At 59.6% G+C, this 20,986-nt stretch overlaps 7 protein-coding genes across 7 annotated transcripts; 5 read left to right on the top strand and 2 right to left on the bottom strand.

Moving 5' to 3' along the window:
- Window positions 1-378: 378 nt before the first annotated feature.
- Window positions 379-2,063, top strand: COLE_00498 (uncharacterized protein; the record flags this gene model as incomplete). Its single annotated transcript, XM_018423337.2, has 7 exons — window positions 379-574; window positions 607-813; window positions 851-1,011; window positions 1,047-1,083; window positions 1,134-1,670; window positions 1,704-1,906; window positions 1,941-2,063. The coding sequence occupies 7 exons, from the start codon at window positions 379-381 to the stop codon at window positions 2,061-2,063; spliced, it is 1,464 nt and encodes a 487-aa protein (XP_018278530.1).
- Window positions 2,064-2,217: 154 nt separating this feature from the next.
- COLE_00499 (uncharacterized protein) lies at window positions 2,218-4,847 on the top strand (the record flags this gene model as incomplete). Its single annotated transcript, XM_018426712.2, has 3 exons — window positions 2,218-2,466; window positions 2,513-2,860; window positions 2,892-4,847. The coding sequence occupies 3 exons, from the start codon at window positions 2,218-2,220 to the stop codon at window positions 4,845-4,847; spliced, it is 2,553 nt and encodes an 850-aa protein (XP_018278529.1).
- Window positions 4,848-4,936: 89 nt separating this feature from the next.
- Window positions 4,937-6,106, bottom strand: COLE_00500 (uncharacterized protein; the record flags this gene model as incomplete). The annotated part of the gene is made up of 4 exons (XM_018421396.2): window positions 4,937-5,067; window positions 5,109-5,348; window positions 5,392-5,700; window positions 5,734-6,106. The coding sequence occupies 4 exons, from the start codon at window positions 6,104-6,106 to the stop codon at window positions 4,937-4,939; spliced, it is 1,053 nt and encodes a 350-aa protein (XP_018278528.1).
- A 233-nt stretch (window positions 6,107-6,339) lies between these two features.
- COLE_00501 (uncharacterized protein) lies at window positions 6,340-9,084 on the top strand (the record flags this gene model as incomplete). The annotated part of the gene is made up of 10 exons (XM_018426017.2): window positions 6,340-6,686; window positions 6,720-7,071; window positions 7,106-7,313; window positions 7,348-7,470; window positions 7,505-7,609; window positions 7,643-7,939; window positions 7,974-8,268; window positions 8,305-8,575; window positions 8,610-8,676; window positions 8,714-9,084. 10 exons carry the CDS (start codon window positions 6,340-6,342, stop codon window positions 9,082-9,084), a joined length of 2,436 nt encoding a protein of 811 aa, XP_018278527.1.
- A 350-nt stretch (window positions 9,085-9,434) lies between these two features.
- COLE_00502 (uncharacterized protein) lies at window positions 9,435-9,662 on the bottom strand (the record flags this gene model as incomplete). The annotated part of the gene is made up of 1 exon (XM_018423336.2): window positions 9,435-9,662. One exon carries the CDS (start codon window positions 9,660-9,662, stop codon window positions 9,435-9,437), a length of 228 nt encoding a protein of 75 aa, XP_018278526.1.
- Window positions 9,663-10,926: 1,264 nt separating this feature from the next.
- On the top strand, window positions 10,927-12,120 carry COLE_00503 (uncharacterized protein; the record flags this gene model as incomplete). The annotated part of the gene is made up of 3 exons (XM_018426180.2): window positions 10,927-11,168; window positions 11,249-11,482; window positions 11,523-12,120. The coding sequence occupies 3 exons, from the start codon at window positions 10,927-10,929 to the stop codon at window positions 12,118-12,120; spliced, it is 1,074 nt and encodes a 357-aa protein (XP_018278525.1).
- A 956-nt stretch (window positions 12,121-13,076) lies between these two features.
- Window positions 13,077-20,929, top strand: COLE_00504 (uncharacterized protein; the record flags this gene model as incomplete). Its single annotated transcript, XM_018423335.2, has 5 exons — window positions 13,077-14,189; window positions 14,225-17,721; window positions 17,765-17,823; window positions 17,860-20,683; window positions 20,728-20,929. 5 exons carry the CDS (start codon window positions 13,077-13,079, stop codon window positions 20,927-20,929), a joined length of 7,695 nt encoding a protein of 2,564 aa, XP_018278524.1.
- Between the last annotated feature and the right edge of the window lie 57 nt (window positions 20,930-20,986).

Raw genomic sequence — 20,986 nt, forward strand, 5'->3', positions numbered from 1 at the left:
TGTCGATGTCGAGCGAGTGAGAGTTGTCGAGAGAGAGAGCGATGAGTCGAGGTCAAGTGATGGCTGCCAGAGGTATCACTTGTTCGTGGGATGGAGAGATCACAAGCCAGCCACATTGCGCGTCTCCACGATCTCCCACCTTCCTTCTCTTCCCCACGCGCCACGCGACAACGCGCTATCGGAGACCGGGTCTCGGCCCGGGACCTGAGGCCGGGAAATATGACCAGGGCAATTACGTAACTACCCCACACTGATACTCTCCGCACAGACCACCGCGCCCAACTTGACAATTCATGATTCCATCTCGGCATCCCGCATCTCCTAATCTCCTCATATCCCATTCAGTCGGCCACAGCTGTCACACGACACGCAGCCACCATGTCCACCTTGACATCTCCAAACCCTCCAGCGCCTACACATCTCTCCTACATTGTCATTTCAGGAGGCACAGGCGCCAACTCCTTCGCGAGCGCCTTCGGACCTTCTCCGGCCTATGTGTTGCCTGTCTCTGACGATGGCGGCAGCTCCGCCGAAATATTGCGGTGCTTCGGCGGTCCGTCTATCGGTGACATTCGTGCGTCCATCTCGCATCTTTGTCTGACCCAGGCTCGCGTTTAATCCGCCTTATCCCTCAACCAGCCAACCCGACCTCTCGGGAAGATCGAGAACGCCAAGCCATTTACAACCTTATGGCTCACAGATTCCCCGCAACTGTAGCAGAGAAGATTGCCCGCGAAGGGTGGGAGGAGATTGTTGAAGGCCGCAGCCCGCTTTGGAATGACATCGGCGAGGACAAGCGGGAATGTATCCGTGGTGAGTGGACTCGGAGATGCTCGTTGGCTTACGATAGCCTTCCTCGTGCACTTTCAGACGCTGTGCTTGCGCCGCGCCCACAAGCGCTTCTCGTTCCGCAACTTTTCACTAGGCAACGGCTTCCTTACGGGCGCCCGAGAATTGTTCAGCAATCTGCCCAGCGCCATCTTCATGTTCAAGGCCGTTGCAGGAGTCAATGTGCGTGCGTAGCGATACCCTCTTCTGACGTATAGGCAGGAGCTCAAGTCATCCCCGTTATCAATACGAATCGTGCGTAGAAGATCTAGAGTTGACGAAGCGTTTGGGTACGGCTGACGCAGAAACTATAACAATAGCGGCCAACCTGGAGAATGGAGACAAGATCATCGGTCAATGCAACATCTCACATCCCGCCCCTCCGCCTCCCATACTGCCGCTGACCCGCCTGAATTCGCGCGGGGCCTCTGTCGGGTCCCGGCCACTTTCCAACAACCACCTGCGTCCACCACACAGACGCGACTCGCGCACCTTTGACACTGTGGATAGCGCAAGGCCTTCACCCAGTCGTGGAGCCACACCATTGCCCACCATTGACCTTGATGACGACGAAGCTTTTGGCCGAGGTAACATCGCTTACACGAAGGGCATGGTTGAGGTGCCGTTAGAGTCACGCATTGAGAGACTGTTCTACATCAACCTGTACGGCCAGGAAATCTTCCCTGAGCCAAATGGTGACTTCTTTGACGCGCTGGACAAGCGCGACGTGCTCGTGTACTCGTGCGGGTCTCTGTGGACGAGTATCATTCCATGTTTAGCGCTGCGAAGCCTGGCGTCGACTATCGCACAGTCCAAGTCACTCAAAGCCAAAGTTATGCTTTGTGGGTTTCTGTCGTGACACCGCTGACAAGAAGTGAACTCTGTCAACGACCGCGAGACCCCCGATTACACGGCCATGGATTATATCGACACTATAGCCAACATGCTGCGCCACTACGACGTACCTGCTCCCCTTCAGAACCCCAACGACATAATCCCCTGGGAGACAAGCAGCTTCATCACGCATATCGCATATCTTGATGGAGGTGCAGTGGAAGTCGACGAGCAAGCCATCCAGGTGAGTGGGCAAGCGAGCTTCCACTGACGTCCAGGCACGGGGAATCAAACTCATCCGCATCCCCACCGATGTCCACAACACTCCAGCGGGCCAGATACCGCTGTTCAACTGCGCCACGGTTGAGTGGACGATGCAGCGGGTTGTAGCCACACTGTAGCCAGTGATAGCATGCAGCCATGGAGGGTTTATATATACACCACGCATTCCGCAGAGATCCACGCACAACGTAGTAATCTCATCACGTGACCAGACCGCTTGCTCATATTGCCACCCAACTGACGTCTTCGAAATTCTCCACTCGACATTGCTCCATGCCCGACATCGAACGTCTGCAGCTCCCCCTTCGCCCGAGCGGAAATACGCTCGCGGCACATATTGCGGCGCTCGACCTCCTGGCTGCGCGGTTGGATGCGCTGGCAACGCGTTCGCGCTGGGCGGCGCGCGTGCCGCTCAATTTGAAAGCGAGCTTTGAAGGCGACATTGTGCACACCAATGAGGTCAAGATCAATGTCGGGGGAGACTTGTGGATCGAGATGACGGCGCACGAGGCGGCCGACTGGGTGCGGCGCCGGAGAGGCAGTGAGTCAACACTGCGACTGCGCTCAGACAGCTCTGCTCGAAGAACATGCTCGCGCGACTGAGGGGCAGACTGTGCAGCCGAAGTCGGAGGAGGAGCCAACCGCTGGGCCGGGACAGCGCGTTCTGCGCACGAAGGACATCACCTTCGATCCGTTGCTGGGGAATCCTCCGCATCTCGCACAACCGCAGCAAACACCACAGGCGCAGCAGCAGCAGACAACAAGTACGAGGGCCAAGGCTCCGTCAAATGCAACACACACCTCGGCGCTCGTCCACAACGGGAAAGAGGTAGACGTACCACAGTCACTGCAGAGTCTCGTCGACCTGGTCGGCGAACATCTCCAGGACAAGCTCAGCATTCCGAATGGCGACTCGGTATGTGCCATGAAAGCTGTGCTGACGACAGACGGTGAATGAGTCGGGCGAGCCGATCTACGAGATCCGCGAGGACGTAGATGGGCGCTCCCTTGCTCCCTTACCTGACGCTTCTGGCGAGGGCACCATCGAGATGCCCGAAGACGAGCGCGCAGAGTATTTCTCTCCGGAGGCAGTTGAGCGCCGCGCCGCGCTGCGCCGCCGCATCTTTCATGAGGGCAGCGACGATGACGACGAAGATATGGATGTGGACACGGACCAGAAGGACGAGATGGACGTCGATGACGCCGAGACGCCCAAGGCGTCGCAAATGCCCGCTGCGTTCCCCACCCCGGCTCCGCAGGCCCCTCCTCAGCCGTCGCCCCAGCCGTCGTTCCAATCCACCATCGACGCCGTCCAGCTCAACGATCTCATCTCGCCCACGACGCCGACACAGCCCTCTCTCGCCTCCTTCCCCGCCTCGCCCGCCCGCGGCCCGCCCAAGGGCATTTTGAAGCAACCTGTGCGCAAGAAAAGCGTCTCATTCGATCAGAGCGTGCCCATTCCGCCTGATACGCCGCCGCCGCGCCGCCAGGGCTTCCCGCTAGACCAGATGATCGCGAGTACGCGTCCTGTTGACGCGCACGGCCTCCCGGCGAAGCAGGTGCCGATCCTCAAGGCACCGTTCCCCGGGCGGCGGTCGCAGCCCGAGACGTTTGGCGGGCTGCGGACGGGGTTCTTGAGCTCCGCGCCGATCTTGAGTCTCGCACCGCAGGTTGAGAGCAGCCGTACGGCTATGACGCAGCCGGAGCCGCGGCAGCCATCGCCGCTCGAACTTGCGCGCAAAGCGGAGGAGAAGGCGCCGGCGAAGCTCAAGGTCGAGGAGAAGCCGGTCGAGAAGACGGCAGCCGCGATGAAAGTGGAAGAGAAGCCAACCGAGGAGGATGAGGATGTGAAGGAGAAGGCGATGGACGTGGACGAGCCTCAATCCGAGATCCAGAAGACGGTCGAGATTCCGAAGGCAACAAAAGCACAGAAGACGGATGCGGCCCCAAAGACCGAGGAAGCGCCGAAGAAGAAGAGTCTGTTTGCGCAGCGCCGCGCCCCTAACTTCCCAAAGCAGAGCGAGACGCCTCCAATGGTGACGATGAAGGGCGCGGTCGTCGAGGCGCCGCCGGCTCCGAAACAAACAGGCGTGCCGCCAACCGTCGGCTCCTCCGAAACCCCAATGGTGATAGTGGACGACGACGACGACGACGACGACGATGAAGACTACGGCGACCTCGGCGACTTCTCCGAGGACGAGGAAGACGAGTACGCGCTCGACGAGGCGCTCCTCGCGCGCGAAGTTGCGTTGGAGTATCACCGGCGACAGGCGTGGCAGCGCCCGATCGACGAGGACGAGATCGACCCTGAGGCCGAGGGCGCCGAGGCCGTGCTCGGCATCCCCCGCGTCAGCACGATCTCGGGGCAGGGCGAGGATCTGCGTATTGTAAACCCAACAGCAGACGACTTGAGCCAGTTCTTGCGCGTCGGGCGCGCCGACGACGGCGAGCTCGTGTTCGAGCCCCCGCTCGTGCACAGCGACTCGGAGAGCGATGGCGAGGACGACTCGCCGGCCGCGGTCGATAGGCGGCAGCGGCGCGCGCGGCGCAAGGACGTTATGGCGCGCCTGCTGCGCGGAGAGTACGAGGAGCTGCCGACCGCGGCGGCCGACCCTGGCCTGCGTGCAGAGCAGTATCGCGAGTCCCTCCCGCCGAGTGTGGGCAAGACACCCGAGCCTCAGATCGAGGAGATCAATGAGCCTGCCGCTGCCCCAGCAGCTTCAACCCCAACAGCTTCAACCCCAGCAGCTTCAACCCCAGCAGCTTCAACCCCCGCCCCCACCGCGCCGAAGCAGCCACCGCCGACGCGCGATGTCGTCGAGCGCTCAGCTGCTGAAGCGCCGAGCGCGCCGACTCCGCCGAAGAAGGTCTCGCGGTTCAAGGCCGCACGGATGCAGTCGTAGCGAATAGTTCATCTTGATGCGATTATATTGCCTTTTCCTTCTCAGGCCACCAAGCGGAAATAGTACGTATACATGGCTATGCTAACACTCTATGCGTCTGCCCCCTCGCTGAAGAGCTTGTCGAGCCCCTTCTCGACCGCCGTAATCTTGTCAAGCATGATCTTGATCGCCTCCGGCACCAGCTGCTCTGGCGGGTACTGTCCTGCGCTCTCAACGTTGACTGGAGTCAGCGCTATGCTGGTCAAAAGGCAGTCGACTTACACAGGAAGTGGTCACGGATACGGGCCAGCTCCACCAACCCCTCGAATTCGCTGTGGCGCAGCACCTCGCGCGACACCGTGTCCTTGCGCGGGTTCTTGACGACCACCTGCGGCTCGCCTGCCGCGTCCTTCTCGATCTCAATCACACCCTCCGGGAAGCAGTTCTTGAACTTCTCCTGGTGTTCCCGGGGAATGGGGCCGCGGAGCATGATGTGGGGGAGGAGGCGGTACGACGCGGTTGCTGGAATTAGCTCATCACCAAGACTCTCAACTCCGGGACTCACCGACCGGGGAGAACTTCGCGTGGTCGGCGCCGCGTCCCTTGCGCGCGAAGCAGTGCAGGTCGACCATCTGCCCGGGACGCAGCTTGACGAGGAGGATGTCCTCGTGCACCGGCCGCGGGGGGTCGTTCCTGTACCGGTTGCTCTGCCCGCCGCTGGGCACCCACTTCATCATGCCCGTGTACACGTTCGAGTCGTAGTAAAGCTTCTTAGGGTCCGTCTCGCCGGGCGCGGCGTCGCGCCGGCGGTCGCACTTGACGCGGATATCGAAGACGTGCGTGTCATTCTCCATCGGTGCCGAGTAGTTTCCCGCTGCTGTCAGTCCCGCCGCCGCGGATATCTCACGCTTAAAATCCATGGTGTGCGGGTCGATCTTGAGCGGCACAAGGCCGATGCGGTGCGCCAACACCTCGTCCTGCATGATGCTCGTGTTGTTCCACACGTACACGTCCTCGATGGCGACGGTAGGCACCTCGGCGATCATAATACGGCGCAGCGCATTCGCAATGGGCGCGTCGACGCCCACGAGGTCGAACTCGATCGCCGACGGCGTCAGCCGCTGCACCGACACGATGAGGTTCTTCTTGAACGTCGCGAGGTTCCACGAGTGGTCCTCTCCGGGGTAGTGGTGCGGAAACTCGTTGGCAGTCACCGCGCCAACGCGCTCGGGGAGCACCTGGACGTGGCGCCTGGGGTCGTCGAGAGATCGCTGGGCCATGGTAGTGGATGAATACTGACGACAAGGTGTTGTTGGTGACGACCAACGACCCCGCATCATGAACTTTTGTTAGCGGGCAGCGCACATAAATGCCCACGTGGGTTGGGTGGCGAATCTGGTTCCGCGGTCGTCAACGGTTGACGCGACTTGCTTTGGCCACCTTGCTGCCTTCAAAACAGCAATCTCATTCCCGAGCCGTCCTCCCATTCTTGCATCTTGCATCTTGATCCACCATGCTCAGGCGCCTTCCACCCAACAAGGGCGGCGACTCCCCCATTACCTCGGCGACGTCTGGTGGATTCGGTATTGTCGCCAAGCCCTTCCGCCCGCCCACGCCACTCGCGGCGCGCCGCACCACCGCGATGCCGGCGCGTAAGCGTAAGGCCGTCAATTACAAGGAGATGGGCGAGGGCACAGACGACGGCGAGGCGGTTATCGACGGCTCGCCGCCCAAGAAGATGCGCTTTGAGATGGGCAACAAGGTGTACGAGAACGGCGTGCTTGGCGACATGGCCAAGTGGTGCACACGCAAGTTCCCCGTCTTCGAGCCCAAGGACCGCACAACCGTGTTCGCAAAGACGTGAGTGGGCTTGAGAGGTTTCACTTACGCTAGCTTCGCGATTCCAGTCATGACAAACGCCAAGACGTCGGAGAAGATCGTGCACCCGCTCTCACACGCGTCGCTCGGCGCGCGGCCGCATCCGACCCTAGCCCCGCGTCCCCTGCACGATCCAATGGCTGACCACGCCATCGTGCTCTACGACCCGACGATCGATGACAAGCCTGCACCCAAAGAGAATGAGGAAGGTGTCGTGGCGGTCAAGGAGGACCGGGGGCCACACAAGAGCCTCAAGACCATTCTCGGTATCCAGGACCGCACAGTCAAGGTCGAGGTCAAGGTTCCTGTCGTCATTGACCCGCGTCTCAGCAAGGTCCTCCGTCCGCACCAGATTGAGGGTGTCAAAGTGAGTCGTGGAACTGTAACAATGCTGATGGCAGTTCCTCTACCGCTGCACAACCGGTATGCTCGCCGATAGCGCATGGGGTTGTATCATGGCCGACGAGATGGGTCTCGGAAAGACGCTCCAGTGCATCGCACTGATGTGGACACTCCTCAAGCAGTCTCCAATTGCTGGCAAGGCGACGTGCGAGAAGGTCATCATTGCGTGCCCGACATCGCTCGTAGGGAACTGGGCAAACGAGCTTGGTGGGTGCACAGACGTGCCTTATGCTGACACCAGTCAAGTGGCTCGGTCCCGGAGCCATCAATCCCCTTGTTGTGGACGGCAAGGGTGGCAAGGCTGAGCTTATCCCCGCGGTCCGCCGCTGGGTTGCCGCCCACGGCCGCAATATAACACTGCCAGGTAAGCCTTCCTCGCCTGCGGGCGCTGACGGCAGTGATGATCGTCTCGTATGAGACGCTGCGAACGCTTCAAGAGGAGCTGGCCGACTGCCCGATCGGCCTCCTTCTCGCTGACGAGGGCCATCGCCTCAAGAATGCTGGTATGCTTTTCGTCGGGATTACACTGACTCCAGAAACTCTTACGTTCCAAGCACTCACTGCCCTCAACGTCAAGCGCCGCGTCATTCTCACCGGCACGCCCATCCAGAACGATCTTTCGGAGTACTTCGCACTCCTTAACTTCGCCAACCCCGAATATCTCGGCTCCAAGCTCGACTTCAAGCGCAACTTTGAGACCAAGATTCTGCGTGGGCGTGACGCTGATGCGACGGACAAGGAGAAGGAGGAGAGTGACGCCAAGCTCAAGGAGCTAAGCGGTCTTGTGAACCGGTTCATTATCCGCCGCACAAACGACTTACTCTCCAAATACCGTGAGTTGCCATTGCCAGACGCCGCTGACCGCAGTTCCCGTGAAGTACGAGCACGTCGTCTTCTGTCGACCTAGCCCGCTGCAAACTGCGCTGTACAACCACTTCGTCAATTCAAAGGAGGTCCAGCGCCTGCTTCGCGGCAAGGAATCTCAGCCTCTTAAGGCTATCGGCCTCCTCCGCAAGCTCTGCAATCACCCGCAGCTTCTCAACCTCCCTGATGATCTGTCGGGGAGCGAGGACCTGCTCCCTCCCGACTACGCTGTCGCGCAGACTGGTCGCGAGCGCGGTCTCAACTGCACGTACTCTGGCAAATTTGTGGTCCTGGAACGGTAAGCTAACCGTGGTTGCTCAGAACTGACCGTCAGCATGCTTGACCACATCCGCAACCACACCAATGACAAGATCGTGCTCATCAGTAATGCGACTCAAACTCTAGACCTCATGGAGCGCCTGTGCCGCGCCAAGAAGTACGGCCATGTGCGCCTCGACGGCACAATGAGCGTCAAGAAGCGCAACACGATCGTCCAACGCTTCAACGACCCCGAAGGCAAGGAGTTTGTGTTCCTCCTAAGCTCCAAGGCCGGCGGGTGTGGTATCAACCTCATTGGGGCGAACCGCCTCATCCTCTTTGACCCCGTAAGCCACAACTTTCGGCGAAGCTGACTCCTAGGACTGGAACCCGGCGAGTGATCAGCAGGCTCTCGCACGTGTGTGGCGTGATGGGCAGAAGAAGGAATGTGAGTTGTTTATTCGCTGAGCTCGTCTGACATCCAGGCTTCGTGTACCGCTTCATGACAACCGGGTCGATCGAAGAGAAGATCTTCCAGCGCCAGTGCCAGAAGCAGAACCTGTCCGCGTGCGTTGTCGACGAGGCAGAGGACACTGCCCGCCACTTCACGCAGGACGACCTGCGCGAGCTGTTCAAGTTCACGACCGAGACACCATGCCAGACACACGAGACATATAAGTGCAAGCGGTGTCGCGGCGGCAAGCAGTTCGTCAAGGCGCCGGCGCTGTTGTATGGGGACGCGAGCACATGGAACCACTTCCAAAACGCGGATCTCGGGCAGATGCACGACGACCTGCTTCGCGCCGAGCTCGGCCTGCCGGAAGTGTCGTACGTATTCCAGTACATCTCTCACTGAGGTGTTGTGTGTGGCGATTGCGTTGTGAACTAGCATGGCGACGGATACATAAGCTTAGACTGTATAGAGTATGTTGTAGTGTTCTAAATAGCATAAGATGAGTTACCCATACGCAAGATGCCGCAGCTTGCTCGCTGTGCAGTAGAGGAGAGTACCTGGCGCCTGTCACGTCCTGCAAACCGCATCAAATACCCAGACGAGCTTCAGTCGAATATCGTTGAATGGGTTTCAAACCTCCCCGGCACTTCATTCTTGGCTACTCATGTCTTTGGCAATCCCCCCCGGACAGTCCCCGACAATTCGACAAGCCACTCCACTACCTGACCGCTCGCATTGAGAGGATTGAGTGGTTAGTAAGCATAAGGCGTGAGACATCGCCCGCGACTGTTATCCGGGACCAGGTACCAGGCGACAAGCAGTGCGCTTATGGCGTCAACAGATGTTGAAAGCACAGAGAAGAAGTGCCACGAAAACAGGTCGGGCGCTTGCGCGACACATGCATCGTGCACGCCCCAGTCGAGAGCCCGCCTGGAGAAGCTGGTCGAAGTCGCACAAGCCGCCATGCCACTGCTCCTCATGTCGCGCCCCCTGTGAGCTGTGAGCCCCACCTGTGTGTATCCCTCGCCATCTCCAGAGTCTAGATCTGCCAGCTGCGTGATGCATACAGACGCGCCGGAAGACGGCCTGCGCCTGAGGGCGTCGGGCCCTCAAAGGGATCCAGATGTACATCATTATGGGCCGACACCGTCGGTGCGTGCCGGGGGCAGGCATAAGAGCTGCTTAATCCTGCCGTACATATTCTCATAGCTTCAACATGAGTTTTGCAGCGGCTCTATCCTCGTAGTTGACCTCACCACCTTCTGGTACAGGTCGAAGCCGGCATGATCCTCGGCCCACTCGAGTCATATCTGAGGGCGTATACCGGAGTGACACCGCGTCAGAGACGTGCGTTGCTCGGGGACACGTTGAGTCCAAACCTGTGCGTCGCGTCACCAGAACACCAGTAGGTCAATGCGGCCCGCCTGCGGTGGCGCTGTCGCTGAGGCCTGGCACGGCTGGAGGTGTTGCAATCACCCGCCCTCCGGCCTGCGTCTGGCCTGCTTTTGGACGAGTTAGCTCGACTCCTCTTGGAATAAACGATGCAGAGAGTGGGTGCAAGACTGGTGAGGGAGCACGTGCAATGCTCAGCTAGCTGTTGTCACCAATCGTGGAGGGCGTCGGGTACGCAGGAAAGAACGCACAGGCCGCAGGCCAGATCTAGAAGAGAGAGCGACACGGATGTTTCTTCTTCCCACTTCACTCAACTTTCATTCCACTCTCCTCTCCTCTTCCATCCTCTTCTCTTCTCTCCACTGCTTGTCTCTGCTCTGCTCTAACCGCGTTACCTATTCTACCTCCTCTGCTTGTCCCATTCTTCCTATCCTCAGTTCGCCAGACCATCCAGCTCTCCCCAGACTCAGTCTACCTCCACATTCCGGAACCCACGCTTCCTATTCGAGGTGACACAACGACGGAGACGACCTCTGACAAGCAGTCTCTTGACACTCTAGACTTGCAGTCTCGACAATCCCTCACGCCGCGGAGACCATCGTTGCCATGAATAACATCGTTGCCATGGATAACATCGTTGCCATGGATAACATCGTTGTCATGGATAGCATCGGTGTCATGGATACCATCGATGACCTGGACACCATCGAGGGCATGGAGAGAGATGCTTGGAATATCTCGGGCATCAAGTACGGAGGATGGGGCTCACCTTATGCTCGGTACAAGTCCAGGCTGCCCTCTCGTTACAGTGCCAATGTAAGAACCGTGGCCTTGAGTGGCGGCATCCTGCAAATGGAGATCATGGCTTCTTGGCAAAGGGCCGAGCCATCCGAACGTCAAAAGGAACATCTCGCCGAGCTCCTCCTCGTCCTGACGGACTTGCTCAATAAACTGTCCCCACTGGACAACCCAGACGGCAATCGGTACATCGTTGACGTCTTTGGGAGCGCGGCATGGGGAGGTGGCACTGGCAAGAGCGGCGATGTTGACCTGGTGATCATTGTGAGCGCCGTCCCGCTACCAGTTGCTCATCCGTAGGACACGGAATATCCCTGGGGCTGTGAGGCTGCAGATTGCTTGCATGCCGCAGCGGGCTAACAGCAGACGCGCCCAGTTTATGGAAGACACCGTCTGATGTACGCGTCGTTGCAAACATCAGCAAGTCGCGCAAGTTGAAGAATCCGCACGTCCCCAAGATCTACAACGTTCATGTTCTCAGGTCTTATCTGGAAAACCTAACCATTGTCAAGGAAGCCAGAGCTGTCCCAGCCTTCACCCCCATCGTCAAGTTCAAAGTTCCCCACATGGGCTTCCAGTGTGACATTTGCACCAACGATCTCGGCGGCTGGTGAGGGCATTCTTCACGCCTGGGTTCGCGCTGACTACAGGTACAATTCGGCTCTCATTCTAGCGTACTGCGAGATTTCGCCCTTCGTTTTGCGCCCCATGATCCACACCCTCAAGCTTTGGCTCCAAGTGCACAACCTGAACGACCCCTCTGGCCAAACGGGTCTGCGGTCCATGTCCTCGTATTGCCTCACTCTTATGTCGATCGCGTACTTGCAACACATCGGTGCCCTGCCCAATCTTCAGGCAGGCGTCGTGGTACCGACATCCGCCGATCCCAGAATCGCCTCGAAGGACTCGATCTGGCTTTCGTGGGGGAAGGAGCAAGGCGATATCGCTCACGTTTGGTTCAAGCGCCGACCTCCGCCTGGATGGCAGCCCAGGAGGCCCAGCCTTACAGCTGCCGAGGCCGTACGCGGCTTCTTTCAATACTTCAGCCTCCTCGGGCATGATCAATCCTATTTCAACCCCAACTCCCAGATTGTCTCTATCCTCAATGGCGGTATTAGCTCACGACGTAACCCCGTGGCCCCAAGTGAGCGGGATAACACTCCCCGTGGCGAGAGCGCGCTGACAGCACAGGAAGGGGGTACTGGCGGTCCCAGTACGGCTCCGACCATCCCGGAGATCTCTGGGTAGGCAAATGTGACGTCCACCAGCCGACAGAGTGGGACGATCAGCAGCTTATTGTACAGGATCCCTTCCTGTGGCAGAAAGTGGGTACAATCTCGACTTGCCGCTGACTGGTAGAATTGCGCGAAGACGCTCTTCATAGACAAGCAGCACGTGCGCTTCTTCAAGGTAAGATAGTTAACGGCCTCTGTGCTGACAACAGTGTGCTGCAGACACTCACCGGCTTTCGAAGAGGCATGGGAGCTCGCTGACGCTCAATCATGTGTTGGGTGCCTGAGTCTGAGAGAGAACGCCAGAGGGATTGAATACGCCTGATATGAGGTGGGCTAATTGTACTCCGATATTCGAGATAGCGGTAGCGGCGAGTTTAGTGTCGTGGCGCGTGATCAAGAGTAAACGTGGGAGAGCCGTGAGGAGTACATCGCTGCTAAATAGCGTTCGTGATATACGATGTGAATCGATATATGTCTTACAGGACGCGCAGTAGCTAGTGCTAACGAGCGGGCTCTGAGCACCCTATAGCGTCGCTATTTGCTACGGCTCGCGGATTCTGCTGTGCCTACGCCGAGGTGTGAGACATGAGACCAGTAGTGTTGGGAACAACAAAAGATGCGGGTTGGTGCGGATCAGGGGCAGCGTCAATAGGTAGCCGTATAGCCGTGTAATGGGGGCATTAGCCCCAGCACGTGGCTTTAATAATTGGCCCCGTCTCCCCCTTGATGCTTGATGGAGCGCCACCTGTGTGGGGAGGGGGGAATGTCTGTGAGATGAGTGTGTTTGGCCCTCGATCAGCGATCTCTCAGCACCATCGCCACTCTCATCCTTTCTCTTCACTCCATTTCCATCACTCACATCTCTCTCCGCCCATTCTATTCCCTCTGTTACTCTTCTCCTCGACCACATCGACCACTCGACTGGACATGTCCCCCACTCCCTCCCGATAACATCCATTCCCACGCCCAATGTCCGACCCGCACCTGCGCCTCGACACGGGCGTGTCGGCGTCCAGTGGGCCTTCCCCAATCTCACACTTCTCAAACCATGGGCTCCCCAACACATTGTCCAACCTTACCACCTTTCCTAACCCCTTCCAAGACGAGCCCGAGACCGGTCTGCTCCCCTCCCTCCTCTCCAAGGTCAAGAGCACTTTCTCGTCCGCGCCACCACGGGACACCAAGGACGCTGCGACACCGGCCCAGCCGGCTCAGAGTGCAGCTCAGCTCATCGCCGAGGCAACGCGGAAACAACATGCCGCCCAGGCCCAGGCCCAGGCAGCAGCTGTAGCGCAGGTTCAAGGCTCTCAGGCCGCCGCGCCTGCGGTGACCCCGACGTCGCACGCGTCTGCTGTCTCCGTGCCCAACGTGTCGTCGCGGCGGGGGACTGGCCAGCTTTCAATCGGACCATCTGGCGACACCTCTCCGTCATCAGTTCTCTCGCCCACTGCGCCTTCGCTCAATGTCACGTCCCTCCCTCTCCCTCCTCGTGCTCAGCACAGCCACCAGAGCTCGGCCGCGTCTGCCTCGCAGCTATCTAGCGCGGCTGCCAGCGTAGCCAGCTCCAATTCCCAGCCTCAGCAGCGTCGTCACCTTGTTCCCGGTGAGAGAAACTGGCGTCCCGCGGCCGCGAGCGCGCAGGTCACCGTCTCACCGGTGACCAGCGTCACTACCACTGCACCGCGTATCAGCGAGGACAGCATGCCGCCGCCGCCTCGCCTCATGAATGTGACGCCAACGGTGGAGGTCACCAACGCCAAAGGCAAACCAATATCCGGCAGCGCCGCGCTCGGTGGAGGAAGGTTACGCCGTGGCTCAATCGGCACCATTCCAGACTCGCCGAGCAGCGTGTCATTGTCAGCGATGATCTCAGGCAACGCCGAGCTCAGTCAGAACAACAACTATTCTTTCGTGCCAGGCTTCCAGCTTCCCGCCGAGGACACGCGCAGTATTCGCTCGTTGGCTCTGGCTAAGCGGCCGCACTCCGTCTCCAAGATCATTCGTCGCATGCGTGGCGAAGGCTTGAGCAAGCACTACTGGATGGCAGACGAGAACTGCAAGGAATGCTACGACTGCAAGTCGGTGAGGGAAGGTCGTAAGAGGGCTGCTGACATTAGGTATTTACCACTTGGCGCCGAAAGCACCACTGCCGTATCTGCGGTCAGATCTTCTGCGGCCGGTGCGCATCCAACATCATTGGTGCGCGGCGCTTCGGTCAGGACGGCATGGTGCGCGTGTGCAACTTATGTCTCAAGATCATGGAGGACTACGATGACGACGATGACCGGCGTAGCATCAACTCGACAATGTCGGGGCTCGCCGGGCTCCCAGATCGCGTTATCTCCTCGGAGATAGCGTACTCTCAGTCACCATTTGCCGCGAGCCAGCTGTTCCGCAGCACCAACGACTCATTATCCGCGATCGAGGAGGCTGTTCATCAGCCGTACGATGAGGACTCGGATATGTCGGACCAGGAGGAAACCACGGGTAGCCGGTGGGGTTTGTGGCCCTCCATTGCGGCGCCCTTCCGTCGGCATGGCGACGACAACTCGGACGACCAAGGACACGAGAGCAATACACACAGTGAACTTGCTTCCGAGGCTCCTTCACCCCGGCCGGGGAGCGCTGGCGCCAACCACGTGAGGCCGATGATCGACTACCCGCTCGACACTCGTCCGCGCGTAGGCTTCCCTCGCACCGACACTATCGAGTCCGAAGAGGGCATGCCCATCATCAATGTGCCGCTCAACTTCCCCGGGCTGAGAACGCGCTTGAGCTCGGCGGCCAGCTTGCGGGGTGGAGCCAACAACGGATTGAGCGCGCTGTTGGATACTGACCGCAAAGACGGGCTTTGGAGAGCGCGCTCGTACTCATTCGTCACGCCACCAGAGTTTCTCACTGGTCCATCGCTTGCGCATTTCAACACGATGCTGCAGCAGTCCATTGAGCGGCATGAGCTGCCAAATCCGGAGACGTGGCACCGCGTGCTCAGCAAACTCTTGCTTCGCGTGTCGACCAACCTTCGGCCGGTCGTTCGAGCCGGCGACTCCATCGACATCCGCACTTACGTCAAGATCAAGAAGGTGCCTGGCGGCAAGATCACTGACTCGGAGTATGTTGACGGCATCGTAATAACCAAAAACGTTGCGCACAAAGGCATGTCGCGTCGACTTGTCAACCCGCGCATCATGGTCATCACCTTTCCGCTTGACTATCATCGCGTCGAGACGCAATTTATGTCCCTCGACCCCATCCTCAAGCAGGAGAACGACTATCTGCGGCTGCTGACAAATCGCATTATTGACCTTCGTCCGCACATTGTCCTCGTCGAGCGATTCGTCTCGCGCATCGCCCTCGACTTCCTTTACAAAGCCAACATTGTCGTGGCGCGTGGCGTAAAGTTCAGCGCCATTCACCAGGTTGCACGGTGCACGCATGCGGACATCATTGGCTCGATGGACAAGCTTGCATTGGAGCCTCGTTTGGGCCGCTGCGCCGATTTCAAAGTCCAGACCTTCGAGCACGACCTTATTCCTGGCAGGCGCAAGACGTACATGCGCTTCGAGGGCACGCACAACGGCTTTGGCGGCACCATTATTCTACGTGGCGGCACTCTTTCCACCCTCCGTCGAGTCAAGCTTATCGCTGACTTCCTCGCGCTGGTCGCATATCACCTCAAGAACGAGACATTTCTGTACGGCGACGAGTTCCAGATGCTTCCGCCACATCCTCCCATGCCGGAAGAATACCGTGACCTGCTGCGGTTACTGGCCAATAAGCGATCAACCCCGAAATCGGTGTATGGGCGTGGCGCGAGCTCACCACTGGCGCGCTCACCCGTGTCTCCCGACTCAGAGCTCACGCCTCGAGCGGCCGCGCGCGACCCCTCTGACCCAAAGCAGATCGAAAAGGAGAACGCACTGCAGGTAACGCGCGAGATCGCCGAGAGCCTGGAGCCTTACCTCACGACTGTGCTCAGCGCCTCGGTGGCCGTGCGTTTCCCCCCTCCGCATGTCCTTGCCAAGATGGCTGCCTTGGATCGCAAGCTGAACTACCTGCGCCTGAAGAAGGACGAGCGTGAAGCTGCCAAGATCCTGGAAGAGGAGAAGCGGGCGGAGCCTCCCAAGTACGAGCCGATCAAGATAGTCGTCGAGTCTGAGGAGGATGTCGCGAGGAAGGATGCCGCGAAGAAGGAGGTGGAAAAAGCCAAGGACGTCGAGAAGCAGGAAGTGGACAAGGCGCCAGATGTCAAGAGCGCTGAGCAGGACAAGGGCGCCAGTGCTGAGAAAGACGCCGAGAAACCCACGGCGGAGGTGCAGCCGTCGTCGAGGGAGGACGGCAATGCTGAGGTCAAGGTTGAGCCAACGCTAGCCGGCAAGTCTGAGACGGACATCGTAGACGACGCCATGTCCATCAAGTCTGCACCTCTCCCGAAGACGGACGGCGAATCATCTGCGTCTTCCGCCGCCAACTCGGGCTTTACTTCACCCGTTGCCGCACCAACTGCAACATTACCTTCTTCTGCCTCTCTCCCAGTCCTGGTGCCGCCCACACCGGCGCCCACTCCAGCCCCAAATGCACCTGCACAAGCTCCTGCGTTGACGCCCGCACCACCAGCTGTGGCAGGCAGTAAGGGTGGCGATCCATACCGCATCCTGCTCAACCCTGAGGACTTCGTCGACGCCAGCACCCTCGCTTTCGTCGAGTACGACCACGACGAGCAGTACAAGCTTTGGAAGCACTACGTGAGACGCAATCCCGGCCCACTCCACCCCAAGAACTTCCAGGGTATCATTTACCTGCAAGCTCTGTATCGCCAGGGCCAAGACAAGCCATGCGTCGAGCCTGCGCGCCAGGAAATCAATTTCTACCAGGAGGATGACCAGACGCTTGGCCAATTCCTTGGCTCGATGGTCGCAAACGCAGTCCATCGCTGTCCCAACCCCACGTGTGATCTGCTCATGCTCTTCCACTACGACGTACTAGTCCACGCGGAGCGACGTCTGCAGATCGCCATGGAGCACTTCTCCTGTCCATTACCTGGGCACGAGGAGCAGATCCTGACTTGGAGCTACTGTCGGCAGTGTAACCGATCATGGGAGCCTACCGTCATCCGCGAGGAGACGTGGCGCATGAGCTGGGGTGCTTACCTTGAGCACTGCTTCTACCCGCCCGAAACGCGCACTGGGTTCGGCTGCGCGCACGACGCCTACCGCGAGCATATCCGCTACTTTGCGCATCACAACACGGTTGTGCGGATCCACAATGACGAGATCGAACTGTATGAGCCCGTCAGACCTCCGATCAAGATCATTTGGAATGTTGAGGACAAGGTGGCTCTCAAGAACGCCGAGTACGAGAGTGCGCTGGCCAAGACTGCGGCGTTCTTCGACTCGGTGATGCACCGCCTGCGAAGCTTCACGGACGATCTTGTCGAGCCGGATAAGCAGGCGCGCATGCGTGCTGACCGCGATGCGCTCCTCACGCGTGCGGTCGCAGATCGTGACGAGATGGTCAACTCTCTCAAGCTTACATACAAGCAGACGCCACCGACTGATGTGCTTGCGATCAACGTCGTTCTGCAGGCCCTCCAGGACAAGGTCATCCAGTGGGAGTGAGTTTATTTCATCTCACGCCGTGGCCTCTGCTTACACCAGTCTCGACTTCCTGGACGTCGAGAAGCTGTACATGCCCTCCGAGAAGGATCTGCGGAGAAGTGAGTAACCTTTGGAGGAGCACCACTAACATACAGTGACCGCGACCCACTTGAAGCGCCTCTTTGCGACTCACGATGTCTTCAGCTCACTTGACAAGAATGTCGCCAGCATGGCTGTGCCGGAAGTAGACGAGCACGAGAAGGTGACAGATCCTGACTCGTCGAAGCCGCCCTCGATTGCGCCAACGCTCGAGCCCGAGAGCGGCACTGCGACCCCGTCTATTCTCGAGTCGGAAGCTGGGCCCAGCCCTGACAAGGTCAGCGAGCTGGAAAGCGCCGACGGCAGCACGGTGGACTTGTCGGAGCCATCTGAGGAGAAGGTCAGTGGCAGTGCTGCCACCTCGAGCGACACCGTGACGCCGACGCCAACGGTGTCGCGCGCTACTGGCCCACCGATGCTCGCCCCTCCTGAGACTCCCGAGCTCGAACTCCCAGAGACGCCGCGCGACTACGAGAGCGACTCAACCATATCCGCCGCGCCGCGCCCAATCTCCATGCCTGCTCAGCCGTTTACGCCGTCTGCTGACCTGGCGTCGAGTGGAGTTGACAGCGACACTCACGCGTTCATCTCGCGCCTGCCAGTGCGACGAAATCGTCCCTCGCCGAGCGTAGCAGATCTCGTCAAGCGCTTCCAGGACACCGCACCCGGGCGCAGCGGGGCGTCTACACCGACACTAGAGAGGCCCCGTTCGGCTGCTGGCGTTCACCGTCGGATGCGGCATGAGCCCACTGACGTCTCGGACAGCGATGTAGGACAGCCGCTCAGACCTTACCTGCGGCGCAACAGAACGAGCGAGCAGACGGTCATGCAGCGCACATCCTCGCGGTCCAACCTGTTCTCCGATGGTGACCGCAGCTACGCCGTCAACGCGAGCCGCGTGTTGTCGAAGCGGCACAACACGGATCCCGCGTCGTCTGGAGGGCGGGGCAGATCGTCACGTGCTCCCTCGCCGAATCGCAGCCGCTCTCGAGCTCCGTCTCCGTCCGCGCGCAAGGATGGGCGTCTCGCCGCCCCGTCCGTCCCTATATCTAAAAGCGTAAGCATGGACGGGAAGCCTCGGCTTGTGGGCAAGGGCAAGATGCCGCGCAAGCCGTCGCTACCGATTGCGCCGCAAGCGTCGCCGGGAGGAAACCTCATGCGAGGCATCCCGCGCCGCGTGATGGGAGCAGGGACTCGCGTCACGTCCATTGCGAGACACTTCGACAAAATCAGTCGCGACGCTGAACGGGATAGAGCCAAGCGCATCAGCTTGGCGCGTGGAAAGCGTGCTGGCCGCGTCGGTGTCACTAAGGCCCGTGTACAAGTGTTCAACAATGTCCGCGACGCGTTCAAGGATGAGTTTGACTCGGACTCGTCTGCCGCCGACAATGAGGAGGAAGCCGACCTGAGCGATGTAAGCGTCGACTCGACCGGTCGCGCCAAGCCACGCCGTAAGCAGAGTTCGCCCGCCAAGCCGCGTCCAGCGCTACTGCCACCGCATGCCCAAGTCGCGCCGACGCCCCCGCCGAAGAAGCGTCTGGACGATGAGGAGACCGAAGCTGAGGCTGAGACGTCCACTCCTAAGCCTCACGTGCCAGAGGCCGGCCCATCGACTTTCGAGTCCGAGGTCTACCCTGAGACCGACGACGCTGGGGCAAGCAAGATTGCCAGCGACCGCCTACACATCGAGCTTGCACCGTTTGATACGGCGGCTCCACTGCCCAGCATCCCTGCTACGCCCGCTGGCCTGATAACCGAAGACGAGGCGGGTAAGAAGGGTTTGAGCCAGATGTCTCAGATCAGTGAGAGCGAGATGTCGTCTGGCGGAGGCGAACGCTCGAGCATTCTCAAGACTTTGACAGGTCTCTGGGCCATCCGTGCTGGCGACTTCACGCCGCTCGACTACCCGCTCAGCGCGGCGGAACACATCTTCGTCGACTCGCGCGTGATTGTGCGCGAGCATGAACCGACGTCTATCATCGCGTTTACTCTCTGCTCGAAGCAGTACAGAGAGCAGATCCGCTCTGTGGCAGCAGCATCCAAAGCGCGTGCGGCGCGTGCTGAGCGCGCTCAGCACTCGACCCTCCCCTCTGAACCGAGTATGCTGGAGGAGGTTGGCAACGAGCGACCATGGGATATAATAAGCGTCGACGAACTCGACGAGCCTTCCCTATCTGGCGCGGGCACACACCTGAAGTACGAGTTTGAGGCTGGATCCTCGACGATCTCGTGCCGAATCTTCTTCGCCGAGCAGTTTGCGGCTCTGCGCCAGGCCGTGCAGTGTGAGGACGGATTCATCGAGAGCCTGGCGCGATGCGCCAAGTTCGACGCCAGCGGCGGCAAGTCGGGCAGCGCGTTCCTCAAGACGAAGGACGACCGGTTCATCGTCAAGGAAATCTCGCGGTACGAGATGGATGCGCTGACCAAATTCGCGCCCGCGTACTTTGAGTACACGAGCACCGCGTTCGAGCGGCAGCGCCCGACGGCGCTCGCGAAGACGTACGGCATTTTCAAGATCGGGTACCGCAATGGCGTGACGGGGCGGAGCATGCACATGAACGTGCTGGTGCAGGAGAACCTGTTCTACGGGCGCCACTTCAGCAAGATCTACGATCTGAAGGGCAGCACACGCAACCGGCTGATCAAGCCGACGGGCCGCGCCAACGAGGTGCTCCTCGACGAGAACCTCATGGAGATCTCGTACACGGCGCCCTTGTATCTCCGGGACCACGCCAAGCTCATCCTCCGCACGGCGCTGTGGAACGACACGCTCTTCCTCTCCAACCTCAATGTCATGGACTATTCGCTTGTTGTCGGCGTCGACGCGGAGAACAAGGAGCTCGTCGTCGGCGTCGTCGACTACATCCGCACATTCACTTGGTGAGCATTCTTGTCTCTCGACAGTTGGACAAGCTGACGCGCAGGGACAAGAAGGTCGAGTCGTGGGTCAAGGACTTTGGTGGCGGCGGGCGCGGCGAGCCCACCATCGTCACGCCGCTGCAGTACCGCAAGCGCTTCCGCACCGCCATGGAGAGATTCTACTTCCCTTCCGTGCCGGACCGGTGGAGCCACGTCATTGCCGACGAACCGCTGGATGAGGAGAGCGCGACGCTGTTGAACATGTAAGAGGAATTGTGGTCTTGTAGAAGGGGAGGCAGAATAGAAGCAAATAGAGGCCCGAGG

This window comes from Cutaneotrichosporon oleaginosum, assembly GCF_008065305.1.
Source record: "Cutaneotrichosporon oleaginosum strain ATCC 20508 chromosome Unknown ATCC20508_contig01, whole genome shotgun sequence".
In the NCBI taxonomy this organism is placed as follows: domain Eukaryota; kingdom Fungi; phylum Basidiomycota; class Tremellomycetes; order Trichosporonales; family Trichosporonaceae; genus Cutaneotrichosporon; species Cutaneotrichosporon oleaginosum.